Source organism: Triturus cristatus, chromosome 3_1 (assembly GCF_964204655.1).
Source record: "Triturus cristatus chromosome 3_1, aTriCri1.1, whole genome shotgun sequence".
In the NCBI taxonomy this organism is placed as follows: Eukaryota; Metazoa; Chordata; class Amphibia; order Caudata; family Salamandridae; genus Triturus; species Triturus cristatus.
In genome coordinates, this window is record NC_140583.1 from 664,269,631 (window position 1) to 664,285,306 (window position 15,676).

The 15,676-nt window shown below is 44.8% G+C and overlaps 1 protein-coding gene across 7 annotated transcripts in view; it reads left to right on the top strand.

Moving 5' to 3' along the window:
- The window catches only part of ARNT2 (aryl hydrocarbon receptor nuclear translocator 2), an 803,119-nt gene that overhangs the window by 512,292 nt on the left and 275,151 nt on the right, over positions 1 to 15,676 (top strand). For all 7 annotated transcript variants that reach the window (XM_085644710.1, XM_085644711.1, XM_085644712.1 and 4 more), the window contains one exon: positions 5,238 to 5,310. In XM_085644710.1, the coding sequence (XP_085500836.1) occupies positions 5,238 to 5,310 (73 nt within the window). The remainder of the gene's footprint in view (positions 1 to 5,237; positions 5,311 to 15,676) is intronic.

The following is a 15,676-nucleotide window of genomic DNA, read 5'->3' on the forward strand; positions in this document are numbered from 1 at the left end:
GTGGTGATAGTAATAGTGGTGTTATTGTTGTTGGAATTAGTAGTGTAGTATTGCCAATGCCTGCTGCAGTAAAATACGATTTCTATCAGTGTAAAATTCATGTCTGAGATCAAGAATTTTATGTGACAAAATGTGATGGTTCAGCATACTTTTTATATGTAAAATGGCCCCTGTATTGCTCTGTAGTAGGTGGAACGATCTACCAAACAGCCAAAAGCATGCGATAAGAAAACAGTACTCCTATTGGCTGAGGATCTAAGATGCGATTGACAAACAGCCAAAAGCATGAGATAAGAAAACAGTACTCCTATTGGCTGAGGATCTAAGATGCGATTGACAAACAGCCAAAAGCATGAGATAAGAAAACAGTACTCCTATTGGCTGAGGATCTAAGATGCGATTGACAATGTCTCATGCCAGTGTCCAAAAGAGGCTGATCCAAATAAGCTGAATTAAACCCAATTGTGGGACTATTGTAAGCAAAAGACCTGGATTGTTAGAAACTTCCTCTGGACCTCTACTTATCCAGTACACTTCCTTGCCTCTTCATGACTATTTAACTGAACTGATTTTATATGTCCTCTACACTGCCAGACCAGAAAATTGTTTTAAAAGCAATATTGCTAGATAAGCTGTTGCTCTGCTCTGGTTTTGATCTTCTTTACATGCATTTGATTAGGCTTATGAAGTAGCTCCATTGCAGTGCATGGATGGTGAATTGTCAGTTCACTGCAGTGGAGGTGTGTCAAAACCCCTTTTAGGCGGCCACCGGAGGCATAGTTTCAGGGGGGTGTTTGGGGTGTTACCCACAATAAATGTATTCTGTAGTAAATAGTTGGTTACAGGTGCTTTAAGTTGGGTATGGTGAGGTGTTTGTCAGATTGCACATGGAATTATTACATATTCATGCAAACAAAAACACACACACACACCCAGCCACATATTCTTGTTTCTGTTTTAAAGAATTTAAAAAATTTTTATTTTACAAAATATTGTGTTATAAGTATCCCCTCTCAATCCACACTCCTCTCCCTTCCTACTGCTCCTTAAGGACCCCTCCTGCCCTGCTTTTGTATAATGTATTTAACCAGCCTGATTATTGGGAAATCTGAAGCTCACCCATAGCCCCCGACCCCCGCCCCAATCTTACTAACCAAGCTAAGCCCCTGAGGGCCACAGGACCTACTGGCACACTAAATAATCCACACAAGTAGTCTCTCAATGCTAGTGCACTAGCGCTTGTCAGCGCAGTTCTTGCCCCTTGGGTCCCCTTGTTCTCCCCTCTCCACCTCCACGCTATACTTCACATCCTCCTCTGGTCACTGGGACTCCTTCGACACAGGGACAGTCCCAACTATCCTAGGGGTCCCTTCCTAGCGTACGGGGGTCACAGATATGGATGACGGTCCCCATCAGACCAGATCTTCAGCAACAGGCCTCAACACTCTAAGTCGCCCCTTTCTGGGACATGGTGGGGTCACAGACTCTGGCAACAGATCACAGTCTCAGTTGCATGAGCGACAGCCCCAACAGTTTCAGTGGTAATGGGTAATGGCCATAGCAGTTCCAGTGGCCCCTCATAGCATGTGGAAGTCATGGGCATAGGCAACAGTCCCAGAAAGAGCCACAACAATGGGGGACTGCCTGCAACTTCATGGAAGCCCAACAGAGGTTGCAGTTTTCTGCAAGAGAGTGGACGGCTCTCTTGCAACATTGGTCCTGACTAAACTGGACACCTCACGCTCTGCTTACCATGGTCTGGATCCTAGCTCCCTCCATGCGCTCTCTTTCTCCTCACAGGACACACTGGTCTTGGCTGGCAGGCAGAAGGCTGGTATTCCATGTACAGGGCAAGTCTTCTTTGCACCGGGGTGACTGCGCCTCTCCCAGATTGGAGACTGGCAGACCTTGGTTTCCAGTCCTGGTTCCAACAGTAAGAATTTGTGACCATCTTCTGTCTCCTGTTTGCTCTCCCTTTGCTGTTCTCCCACCTCTATAGTACAAGTTCACGTACATATGTGGTTTAGCGTCTGCCCATTAAAATTTGTGTTGGGGGTGTAAGCACCTTTGAAGGGCTCTCTCCTCTGTACTGCCCTTTTTCAAATGAACAGTCTGCCACAGCAGGAATGGCTCCAATTCTGAGTGATCCACAACATCGGTCAAGGGTCTAACTATATATTACACCTGGCTGTCCGCTCCACTGAAATATGCCCCCATGAAGGTTCAAAGGACTAAGCCTTCCTCTTTGTCAAGATTCCCTGGTAGTGCCAACATTATCTGTCTCTCCATCTCCCTGACAATGAGCTCAGGCCCACCCCACTGACCAGTAACTTTTACTTGGAATCAAAGAGCCCTTTGATGTGAACAAAGGATGCTCTGCTCTTCTCCCTTTAGTGTGTGGGTGTGTTCCTCCTCAGGAATCTCTAGTCTGGGTGATGCAGCCCTCACCTCTCCAGCCTCTCCAGGCCATGGGCTTCCAAAATGGAACCCACGTGTTATGTACCATACACAGTCGCACTTGCAGCCCAGCACACACACGCAAGTATCACGAGCTGTATGGCACTACAGACAATCCATGCAGGACAAGGGTGAGTTAAGCACACAACCTTACACAAGTGGGCCAAGTAGAACCCTCTCCAGAGACACAGGTAACAAGCATTTGCACTGCAATAGGTCTCTCATTAACAGGAGTTTAAGCTATTGGCAATGGAATAGCTTAAACTCATGCAAATGGGAGACCTATTGCATTGCAAATATATATATAGATTTTTTTACTAGCGCCCATGCAGCGCTTTCACATTCATGAAGGGCGTGTTCTACATTAAAGTGAAACTGCGGCCTGGGGGCGCTCACAAAAAAAGCATCTGTTTGTCAAGTTGACAAACAGATGTTTTTTTTTTGGTAAAGCACCTATGCCACGCTTTCACTTTAAAGTCGTCCGCGTACCTATCTTTAGACACGGTTTGTGTAAAGAAGGGGGAACGGCCTCTATGAATGTGAAAGCGCCGCATGGCTCTAGTTAAATAAGCGCAGCTGCCAAATGCGGACCGTGCTGCTAAAATGAATAAATGAAAAAAACGCGCCTGCTATAGTTAAAGCGGACCGCCATTAGTAAATATTACAAAAATAAAAGCGGGCGGCGTGCTGCGAGGTAGTGGGTGGAATAGGGGAAGAGCATTAAATAAAATAGTGCTCACCAACTTATAAAGCAGAGCATGTAACAACACCAGTAAATGGTCCAGTCGTTAAGGGAGGTAACAAATGCAGACAAGGAGGTACCAAGGAGGGACTAACAAGCCCGATAATGAATCGGAAGCCAGAGTTTACGAAGGACAATGATGCAATCCAATTACAAATATGGAGGGAGAGTTGGAGGGTCTTCTATCCCGTACTCCACTACTGCATGCCTCGCAGCAGCACATGCGCTGGTCAGGCTCGACCTAAAATGGCCTGTTCACATTACTGATGCTACTGAACACAAAACAGGTATGCTGCCACTGCCACCACCACCACACTAGTGTGACTTAACTCCAGCTAAGGGCAGTAACCTTCTACCTTCACAAGGGTAGTGCTTAGTGTGCTCCTCCAGGTCTAAGCTGACCGCATTACCATAAGACTGGACTAAGTCATGGCACAAACGCGTGATCTTTGTTTGCCCATGACCAAAATTCAGTACCAGGAATCCACATATCGATGAAGCTGGGGCACTCAGGGCAGGGATGCATGTCAGTCACCATGCGAGGGACGTTTCCATCCCAACAAGGTGTATTGCTTTAATATATATTTTATATATTTCATTCTGAGTTCCCTAAAAGAAACCACCTGTAGTTATTAGAAACTGTAGACGTTGTTTCATGGAAAACGCGTGGGATGCCACCTGGGCCACCAGCAGCATTGCCGACTTGATGCTGCATGCCTTGCTGGATATTCTCTTCCCCGAGGATGGCCACTGCATTGAAATGGCAATTGGAGTGTTGGTGTCATTGAGTTTCTTTTCTGGTACCATGTGAATCTATGTTGTGTTCTGTGAGGGGTATCCCGTCCTCTAAGACAGTCGCAATGTTGCAATGACGATGCACCAGCCCTCTTACGTTCCGCTTCCAGTCACAGTCCAGGTTTAGTAAGTGGCTGTGAAGATCCATGCCAACCTCCCCCCACCCCTCCAAAAAAAACGTTCACAGTTCCTATGGTTCCACAGACCAGTGCGGGGAAAAATTCAGAAGGTCAAATGGCGTATTGCTCGAATTTCAAAGCCTCTATCGTTTCTGTTGAGTGTTCTAGTGCCACCGCCATTTTACGAATACAAGCAGCCTTTTAAATCCGCTACCTCTTAACCTGTACTTATCATTCATAAAAATATCACAGATTGTAGACTTCCGATAATTCCACAATAACTATTAATTCATTCTGAGCTCCAATATTCAGAAAGTATTACGTTTTAATGAACAATGGCTTGATTGTCAGATTTATTAAAACGAGGCCATTTTGTAAGAAACGAAATGTGTTTTTTGTCAAGACTCCAATTGAAGCTAAAGCTCACTAGAAAATGGCGGCTGTGGTGTTGGCTTGCTCAAAGTCTGCTTATCGCAAGTCTGCCTCATTTACAGGCCTACATGGGCATCTGAACATATTTATTTGTGTTTTAATGGGAGTTGTTTCTGTTAGATTGAAGCTGTGAGAAAGGAACAGGGAGCTTCCCACCTTCAACACTAACTACTGACATTTTTTAATTATCTCTAAACAAAACTGTGTGTTTACTATTTCCTATTAATACTATTGATTGTTACCTTATTTACCACTCTACCCTATGATAAGTACATTTCTACATATTTATATTCTTTGTTTCAGTATTTGACTCTTCAGCGTTAAAAACATGTACATAATTACAATACATCTTTGTGTACTTCTTTATTTCTCAATTAAACTTCTATAAAAGTACAATTCTAAATGAATTTTCTCCTCTCAAATATATTGCTTCTATTACCTTCTAACACAATTGGAAATTTAAAAACAACGTCCCAAAGTATATGGTTTGCCCTATGTTACTATGCAATCTTAAAGTATTACAATGCTGTACATCTCCACTTTGAGGTCAGAACTTCTGCCATTGTCAGAGCTTTTTGTAATGTTATGCACAGAATTTTGGCAAAAGCGTTTAATTGAAAAAAATGTCAATCAGCTATATAGAATTTGGACAGGGAACAATTTGTTTTAAATCTACATCTTTCTTTGTGTAGACAACTTCAGCAGCAGCAGGCTGAGCTGGAAAGCCTCCCGCGTGATGGTCTGACCTCGTATGATCTCTCGCAGGTAATGGTCACCCCATTGGCTAACCAGTTAACTGCATGGAATGTAATATTTACTAGAACAGTTAATTAATGTTTAAGTGTGTACCTTGATATCTATGACTGTATTGCTCCGAACTGTACCCTGGGTCTAATTGTTATTTTGTTTGCCTTAATAATTTGATCCCAGCTGTGGTTCAATGCTGAAAGTAAGGAACGAGCTGAGGATCCTGCTTCCAGACTTCCATATCGCCCCTTTGAGTAGCACAGTGATGACAAGAAATGGCATTATGACTATCATCTAAATGAGAAAGGTGCTCATTCTACAAACCAACTAATGATTCAATTACAGGTTTTCTTGGTTTGAGACCCTCGAGAAATGCTTGCGATTACTACGCACATTCTGCTGAAACCACAAAAGCTGATCCAAGGATTTAGCCTTCCAGACTGGCATCACTGCTGTATTCACCTCTTGCAGCTCAACTTGTAACACCAGCACAGGATGATAACTACTTGTACAATGGACTGGAAGATGGGGACGTTTAAAAATGTACACCTCAATATCCAGGGCCAGCATGAGAAGACTATGTTTAGCACCATTAACTGGAGATACCAAGACATTGGAGGTTTTCACAATTTAATCGAAAGTGCATCAAAAAGCTTTGATTTACCTATCCCTACAAAGACTGATTAATTCCTTTATGGGTTTAAAGACACTATATACAAAGCCATCGTAGCTATTCCTATGATGGAGGTTTGATGGTGATGAAAACCCCAGCCACTGTAGCAGCTGTTCTTCCCAGGCTGGACAAAAGTACAAAGCAGCAGCGGATTCATCTTCTTGCTTGATTGGACTTCTTGGGCAGACTTTGTTAATAGCGCTATCCCAGAGATGGTCTAAAAATCCCACATCTCTGTGCTCTGCAATACCTGTTTTTTCTCTGTGACATATAGAAGGACATCAAATACACTGGCAATTCTTGCCCCATACAACAGAAAAATTTGGTTAGACATTGGACCTACATCTAGACCTGTTGCAGACTACAAAAAGGCATAAGTAAAGATTATTCTCCATTAAGGGTAACCTAAGCCCTGGTGGACATTGCCACTACTGGTTTTAGACAGATGGCAAGAGCAGGTAATTTGCACATACAAGGCTTGCTGCGACCTCTTGTAGAGTCCAGAATCTGGGCATGCATGCAGAATCCTCATTTGAATGGCATGTTGATGAAGTTCTCTAATCCAGAAAGACTGATACGGAAAGGTCTACAACAAAGGAGGGTGCACCTGCTGTGAAGGGCTAGAGGGGGGAGTCAGTATTCTTACAGAGAGAGGTGTCACACCTACAGATACCAATCAACCATACTACCAGCTATATGTACAACAATATAGGGCACCACTACCAGTGTCTCAACAGGGCCCGTGTAGAAAAAGTGGCAATTAACAAACAGTCCAAAAAAGTTCAGGGTGACCGTGACAACTCTCAGGCGACTGTCATAAGATCCACTCTTTTGTCCCAAATATCTCCTTCAGGAGAGAACATACCCTCTTGTTCCAGGCAGTGGGCCAATATAACATCACACCAATGAGTACTAGATTTAGTACAGTATGGCCACACTCTAGATTTCATCCAGAAACTTCCAACTACACTCCCTCACAAGAATCCCCATCAACATCTTCATCGGCTACAAGTTGAAATCTTCACCATGTTCAAGAAAGTAACTATTGAGTTGGTCTCTAAGACTCGGAAAGGTTTTTATTCTTGTTGTTTCCTCTTCTGGAAGACATCTTGTGAGTGAAAACCCATTTTAGATCTATGGCAACTAAACAAATTTATCAAGAAACAATCATTTCAGAAAATGACTTTCAATCCATCCATCCATCATATGAGATTTGCAAAGCGCTGCTTCTCACCCATGAGGGTATCCAGATGCTGAGGGAGGTTGCTGCTACTGAGATGGATTAGTCGAAGAGCCAGGTCTTTATGTCCTTTGTGAACTTCTGCAGGGTTGAGGCTACATGATGCATACTTCACATTTCCAGCCTCCCTAAACATTATAAATATCTCTGATTTGAAGTGACCGATCCCCATTTTAAATTAAAAATCCTTCAATTCTGCTTCAGCTCTGCCCTAAAGATGTTCAGAAAATGTATAGCATTAATTGTAGCACATCTCCCTCCATAGACAGGGCCATCATGTGTTCCCCTATTTAGATGATTGACTAGTCAAGAGAAATTCTTTTCGAAATAGTAAGGTCTCTAACAAGGCCTTTTCTGCAGCAGTTCAGCAAGTTAGGCTTTGATATGAACAAGGACAATTCATTGCTTGTTCCTTGCAGGAACATCCATTTCTTAGGTGCAGTACTAGACACTGATTTAAACAAAAACTTCCTGTCCAAGGAAAGGATATTACTACTTAACCGGTGTATTCAAACAATACCAGGTAAAAAAAATCAAACACCATAAGCATCTGTAAGTCACGTTTAGGGATCAACTCAATCTGCATCCCTCTAATCCCATACTGCTGCATCCACACAAAACCTTTCCAGGAGGAACTCCTGAAAGTGGCACAAAGAATGGAGCTCGCCTTGCCGTGATGTATTCAGCAAAAGAATACAACTAAAAGGCTACCATTTCCTTAGAAAAATTACCTGTTTGGTATGACAAAGTGTGCTTCCCTAGAAGGCTGCGGAGCACACCTTATTTAATGGCCAAAGGCATATGGTTGTCAGACGAAAGATGTCTTCATAACAATGTGCTAAATCAATAGGCCTTTAATCCTTCCTTTCAAGGATCAAAGGATCTTCAGTGCTGGCATGCACGGACAGTACAATGTCATGTATCATATCAACAAGTAGGGAGAAACAAACTCTCACCTACTGTTAAAGGAAGCACAAAAGATATGGGATTGGGACGTTCAATTACATTCATCAGCAGACGAATGTGCCGCGTATGAACCATGCCTGTGCGGACGCCCTCAGCAGGACAATAAAAAAATAATACAACTAGTGAGAGCTGAATCAACTTGAGCGTAATTAGACCTTCAATCGCTGGGCAGACCAAATCTGGACCTATTCACAACCGATCAGAACTGCACATGCTGATATTATGGCAGCAGGCATGCTCTGCTGGGGTTGTGGGGAATGGGTTTTTAAAAGCATGGGCAGGGCCCTTTGCTTAAGGTTTGACTCACTTCCCCTGATCCCAAGAGTGTGGAACAAGGTAAGGAGAGAGGTAGTTCTTTTAATATTGATTGCCTCATTGTCTCCCAAACAATATTGTTTCACCTGACTACTTCTCCACTCGAAACAGCTTCAAATTCACCTGAAATATCTACTCAACCACCTATCTCAGTGCAAAGGCCACATCCTACTCCTGAACCCAGGGGTGATGAGATTGTCAGCCAAGTTCCTGAAAACAATGAGTTCCCTCTCCTAGGCATAGTGGAGTCAGCAGAGGAATACTAAGGCTAGAGTACAGTCCACTAGCAACACCCATGAAGCAAAATGGAAACACTACTACTTGTGGTGTAGTGGCCATAGGATACACCCAATGTCTTCTCCACATCAAATTCTGCCTTATTTACATCAATTGGCAGGATCAGCTCTGAAGCCATACATTGGTCAAAGTTCATTTAGCATCCGTTTTACGTATCAGAAAGTGAGCTATCACTTTGGTTCAAAAAAATTGTTGAAGAATTTCTTGAAGGGTTCTTTAGAGTTTTTCCAACAAAAAGGTGTGCAGCATCTCAATGGCAACTTAACTCCGAAGTCTCTCAACTAACAAGAAGTTTTTTGAGTCAATTGATAAAACTGAATTAAAATACCTTTCTTGGAAAGTGTCTTTTCTCTTGGCATTCTGAGTAAGCGAAAATCAGGCTCACTTTTATGCAACATTGCTGTCTGGATTTGATGGTAAGGAGAGATGCACCATTGAGACAAGAGGTTATGTGTCATATGTTCCATTTAGGTGAGAGATTTTTCTCTGTTGCCCATTATCAATTTAAAATTGTAAATTGTTCATCTGCTGCTTGGTTCTCAGATTTAAACATGTGGATCTTTGAAAGTCCAACACTGGAGAATAAAAGTTACTAACTGTAGTTCTCCAGCGTTGGTATTTTTCCAAGATTCATATGTGACAGTCTCCTTGCCAGCTCAGGCTTACCTCTCATATAACTTTTTCTTCTACAAATATGAAGTTTCGTGGCTTCTGGGTGGAGTGATGTCTACTGTGCTTGCGTCTGATTGGTTGAGTATTTTGAAAGGATGTGAATAGGCTTCTAATGTGACTGTTTACAGCTTTCCAAACTGTGTTTAATGATGTAATGCTCTCTGTGATTACTGTGGTAGTCCCAACTAGATGATGGGGATGATTGAAGCATGTGAATCTATGAAAGATGCCCAACACCGAAGAACAACAGTTAATTGAGTTACATTTTCGTCCTGCTCCAGGAACAGGCTACAGTTATTTTTTATCTCGTCTTCTGCAGCTTTGGCTGTCTGCAGCTATGAACTTGGTGTTGGGTTGGCTTTGGTTACTTTTTGCCAAATGTGGTTAAATTGCAACCAGAATGCATCTTCTCCCACATAAGCTACTGGATTGTTGGTATACCCTTTTGTGGTGATAGAGGTTACAGCTTGGACTTTTCATAGTTATTGATCGTGACATCTGTAGCTATCAACTTTAAACCCCATTCTAGGCAAATATCCATGTCTTCCTATCACAGCTTAATGTAATTCGATTCTCCCTAGGAGACATGTCACACCTCTGGTTTTCTTAACTTTTCAGTATACAAAGAAACTCTGCATCTAGGTATCAGTGACCCTAAAATCTTTTCCATCCAGGTGATAAATAAAAGCATGTGTTGGGATTTTTGATGCTGAAAAAAAAAAAGTCTGTTTGACTCCGATGGTTGCAATTATGCGATTGCTCTATTGTGCAACAGCCTACCATTGCCAGAGCAGTTTTGCGTTGCAGATGCCTGGTTGTGAAATTGAGTGTTCAGAAAAAAAGTAAAGTGCCCAACAACACACATTAGCCTTCGTTTAGCACAGAGGAGATTCTTTTTTGACTTGGCAACACGTCCATTGTTAACCTAGTCCTTTTTGTCAACATATACTTTTCTGGTGCAGGACAGCATTTTGCCTGGAATGGGCCAGGCAGCTGATACTGTCTCTCAAATGTCCCACTCTGTCAAACAGTTTACAATAATGTTGAATGCTCCGATGGGCTTGAGTAAGGACTCCTGGAGCTGGTGCCCTTGCGCCGGCCTGCTGTTTCGCAGAGTGACTGGGACGGGGTCCTGCAGGCACCGGAAGGGCTCCCCTGTGTGGCCGGGTCAGAGCTCTAGTTGACCATGCAGTAGCAGCCCCCATCCTGGGCTCGATTATCCAGCCTGCTGTGTCCCAAAGTGTCTTGGACAGGATTCTGCAGGCACCAGGAAGGCTCCCCAGCTTGGCCGGGTTAAAATGCTCTGACCAGGCCCAAGTCAGAATGATTGGCTGTGGGATAGACTCCCCTGTACTGGGTTCCATTCTCTGGCCCAGTGTGTTGCAAAATTTCCTGGAAGGGCTGCTGCAGACCCAGGGACGGCTCCTCTGTTTGTCTGGGTTAAGAAGCTCTGATTGGCACTCGGGTCAGAGCTCCAGCTGGCCCTGGGGTGGAAGCCTTCGTCCCTTAGCTCTCTTCTCTAGCCCCCATGTTGCAAAGTGCCCTGGAAAGGGTCCTGCAAGCACCAAACGGGCTTCCCTGCTTGCTCAGGTGAAAAATGTCTGATTGGGCCCATTCATATGCAAGAGGCAACTCGGCAGGCTGCTGAAAGCACAAAGGACCAGGAGGTAGGTATCTGATTAATTCTTTCCAGAGACCGCAATGGAAACGGAGCCAGAATAACTAGTCATGGGAAATGGAGACTGCTTTGGTGCTACTTAGAAACCCTGCTAATAGCTCAGAGCTGTGTCAGGGTTTATAAAACTACTGTTTACAAAATTACCTTGAGTCTACAGCTATCCACAATTGGTAGGACACATTGAGGTTTGCACTCTTGTATAACCATAGTTCTGACAAAAAGAGCGTTAAGAGAAAACAGTACGTAAAGGAGCAGCTACTCAGAGAATTAGAAGAGTTGGAGTGTAAGAGCAGACAGACACCTTTCCCAAAACATGGTGGAGCTCCGGCCATAATTAGGGTAAACTACAAACCTTAACAATGAATAAACCAGAATATGCACAACTCCTCCTAAAGGAGACCTTTTATGGGAAAAAACAAGGCAGAAAGGCTTTTGGCACTTAGGCTGAGAGCGTAAAGATCTACGACATTCATAGCCTAGTTGTAAACCCCAGAAAGCGCTTTGGTGACAGACAAAAATGGGAAGAGGGATCTAATGATATCTTTCTACAGGCAATTATATGTTGCAGAGGCAGAAGATCTGGCATATTGTAATATCTTGAGCTAGCTCTGACTACCGTTATCACATCACAGTGGAAAGATCAGATGGGTAATCAACTTCTTATAGTTAATGTACAATATATGGTTGAAATACGGTGCATTTTTATCTACTCTGCTCATGTACATTATGTAATGAAGAATACAACTGGGCTTCTGATCTTCCGCCAACTGACCCCAAACCATGACTGGAGAAGTGCTCTCATCTTGAATTGTTGAATTGTAGTGAACACATATACTCTTCCCCCCCCCCCAGTCTAAGAATTTGATAGCGAGCAGTTCATTGCAATGCAGTTCACTGCTCTGGCCTTTTTCACGCTTCTTAGAAAAAAGCTCCCGGGGGAATCGTTTGTGGTGCGTGTGAGAAGTTGGCCTGATGTATGATGTCACTAGTTATAGTGTACACCTTATATCAGTCCAAATACCCTTATGGTGATTGGTTGTAAAGTCAACCTTATAGACCAGCTATCCTAGTGGTAGCATGGACAAGAGCAGTCTTAGGCTAAACTCTGAATGGCATGTGAAGCCAGCTGTGATACCATATATAATCCCTTGAATACCAAATGAAAGGACACCACAACAGATATATATATAAAATAAAGTGTATTTATTCTAAGCAAACCCTCAGCACTCTTTATGAGTTTAGAGGTAAGTACAACACAGTCTTATTAATGCATACAGTAAGTCACACAGGTAAGTAATACAGTTAGGCCCTAGGGGCCACGCAAACCATATACTAAATAAGTGGTATAAGAACCACTGTCACGGAAATAGAATAGGCCTAGGCCTAGGGAATCGCTGGGGCTACACTACACTAGCGTTAGTTAGGAAGTGGGAGGCCCACGGGATTCGTGTGCAGAATGGAAACACTCACGCGTAATGCGTAAAAGTCAATAGCAATGTTACAGTTTAGAAATAGATAGATTTAGGACACTTCCGGAGTAGCTAGGAAGTTGAGACTTGAAAACTAGACACTAGGATAGTCACTATCCTGATGAGCACCGGAGTACCCAAGTTACCTAGCCCACAGGCTGCGGGTGCATAGGGGTGAAGATGCGTCGTTTTCGTCGTCGACTCCTATGGATGCCTGAAGAAAGATGCTGACAGGCAGTCAGGGGAGAGTGTCCGGTGGATCCCAAGGCTGGGATCAAGAAGAGAAGAAACCTGCAAGCAGAGGGGACAGAGTCAAGGTCACTAGCCAGTGACCACGTGGAACCAGGAAGGAACCAGGCGATGTCGTGAAGAGTTGCAGGTGAAGGTGAAGCTTGTCGCTGCAGCCAGGAGGACCAGGAAGCGTCGAGGACGACCAGGACCAGGAGGCGAGCTGTCCCACGAAGGCTCTTGCTGTCGGCGGCGTCGAAGTTGGACTAGGACTCACCAAGCCTTGGCAAGCGAAACCCACGAAGAACAAAGGACTTGCTTCTGGTGCAGACCAGGAAGGTCTGGGGTGCTTCTTCTTTGCAGAGAAGCGGGAGCCAGTCTGGAGGAGCCAAACCAGCGCAGAAGATTTCAGGGAGCGTCGTCACAAAGGCCACTAGCCAGCGGGCAAGCAACCGGACAGACGCGGCAAGCAGGAAAATGCTGAAGGGCCCCACGCAGGACTCGTGGAGTGTGGGGGGCTGGTCTTCGGTGCAGATGGTGCTTGGGGTTGGGGCTTCTCAATCCCCGGTGCACAACTTCGAGGGTACCTCAGAAGCTGCGCTGTAAGTTACTAGCCACTTTTCCCAGGTAGCCGGTCCCACGTCGCTCGTCGCCTCCACGGATCTCAGCTCTGCTGCAGATGTGGATGAGGGTCGGAGAAGTCTGGAAATCAAGGCTCTGGTCGGGCTCTGCAGTCGGTTCCTCGTCGAACGTTTCACAAAGCAAAGGGTAGTCACTTGATGGTGCCTGTTTGCACAGGGTAGCCACTCCTTGGCTACAAGGGAGATTCTTCAGTCTTCTTCTTTCGTCGAATGTCGAAGGTCCAGAGTTTCTGTTCAGTTTTGCAGGTTCAGGATAATCTAAAGTCTTGAGGCCCAACTCCCACTCTTATACTAATCTGGGGGGCTGGGATACCTGCTAGGTCACGCCTTATGTGTGGGACCTGGGAGGGGGTGGTTACACCCACTTCCCTTTGTCCAGTTTCGCGCCAGAGCTGGGGCTGGAGTGCCCCAGCGCCGGTTTGAACTGGACTATGCAAGGAACACCTTGTGTGCCCCAGGCATGTCTCATTCCTTTCAGCCCACCCTGCCCCAATACACTAAAGGCTGTCTGGGGAGGTGCTAGCACCTCCCCAAGCAGGAAACCTATTGTCCAGGCCTCCCTGGCTGGGATCACTCCCAGCTGCAGGAGGTCAGACTTGTGTCGTGGCAGCAGCATCCATTTTGTGATGCTGAGGCTTTGGTCAGAGGCTAACAGTTGAAGTATGATTTTAACATGTCTTTCCCTCTAGAAGGGGGGAATAATATTCTCATGTCCAGAAATGGCATGGGGGTATTATTCCCGAGTGTTAGACACCTCACACGACATGTTTTGATAAAGCCAAACCATAGTTACCATAACCGTCTAAGATTATAAGGTACCTTAAGAGTATATGGTAGGCTATATCATAGAACAGCTATAAGGACATGGTTCCGAAAGCTGCAGACAGGCTCAGCTCATGCTAGAGCACCATCTCACATGTTACCAAGCACTCTGCCTCCAGGATTGTCAAGGCCTGCCATAGGAGTGACTGATAGGTACACATGTGTCTATATGTAAGTTAGGTATAGGAATACTACACCTAAGCAAGGGGTGATTACACGACCTTGCCCCAGCTGAGTGATCAGCCAGTTGTGTCAAAATGGAAGGCCAGGCCAGGGATGGCACAATACATGCTGCAGCCCCTGGTAGGCCTAGGGTACACCTATGCCCTGGGTACCTAGGGTACACTGTACAGGGGCCAATAAGGTGATCCTATCCAAATGGGTTATGCACCTAAAGTACATAGTATTAATTTAGAGAGAGAACAGCAGGGCTGTGGGTCTGATTAGCAGGCCCACAGCCACATCTAAGTCGTAAACCAGTAAAGCAAAAGCAAAAAGTGGGGGTGAACATAGAAAGCAGACCCTACTCTCCTACACAACCCCCCCCCAAACTTAGGGACATTAAACTAACCTTGACCAGTTGAGTCTTCATGTTCTAAGTGGAAATATCTGGAGAGTCCATCTGCATTGGCATGGTCAGTCCCAGGTCTATGTTCCACTGTGAAGTCCATCCCCTGTAGGGAAATGGACCACCTAAGAAGTTTGGGATTTTCACCCTTCATCTGATTTAGCCACAAGAGGGGCTTATGGTCTGTCTGAATCTTGAAGTGAGTGCCAAACAAGTATGGCCTCAGCTTCTTCAGGGCCCAAACCACAGCAAAGGCCTCCCTCTCAATAGCTGACCAACGTTTCTCTCTAGGGGTCAGCCTTCTACTTATAAAAGCAATGGGCTGGTCTTGACCATCTACATTCAGTTGTGAAAGAACAGCTCCCACACCTAACTCAGAAGCATCTGTCTGGACAATGAACTCTTTGGAGTAGTCTGGACTTTTCAGAATAGGTGCACTGCACATGGCCTGCTTCAGGTCATCAAATGCTTTTTGACAGCTTGCTGTCCACTGAACTTTCTTTGGCATCTTCTTGGAGGTCAAGTCATTAAGTGGTGTCACTATGGACCCATAGTTCTTAACAAACTTTCTGTAGTACCCAGACAGGCCCAAGAAAGCTCTGACCTGAGTCTGGGTAGTTGGAGGAGCCCAGTCCTTTATGGTCTGGATCTTGCTCTCCAGTGGTTGAACCTGACCCCCACCAACTAGGTGGCCCAGGTATACAACCTTGCTCTGCCCTATCTGGCACTTAGTGGCCTTGATAGTGAGGCCTGCCTTTTGCAGGGCCTCTAAAACATTCCTCAGGTGGACCAGGTGATCCTCCCAGGTGGAGCTA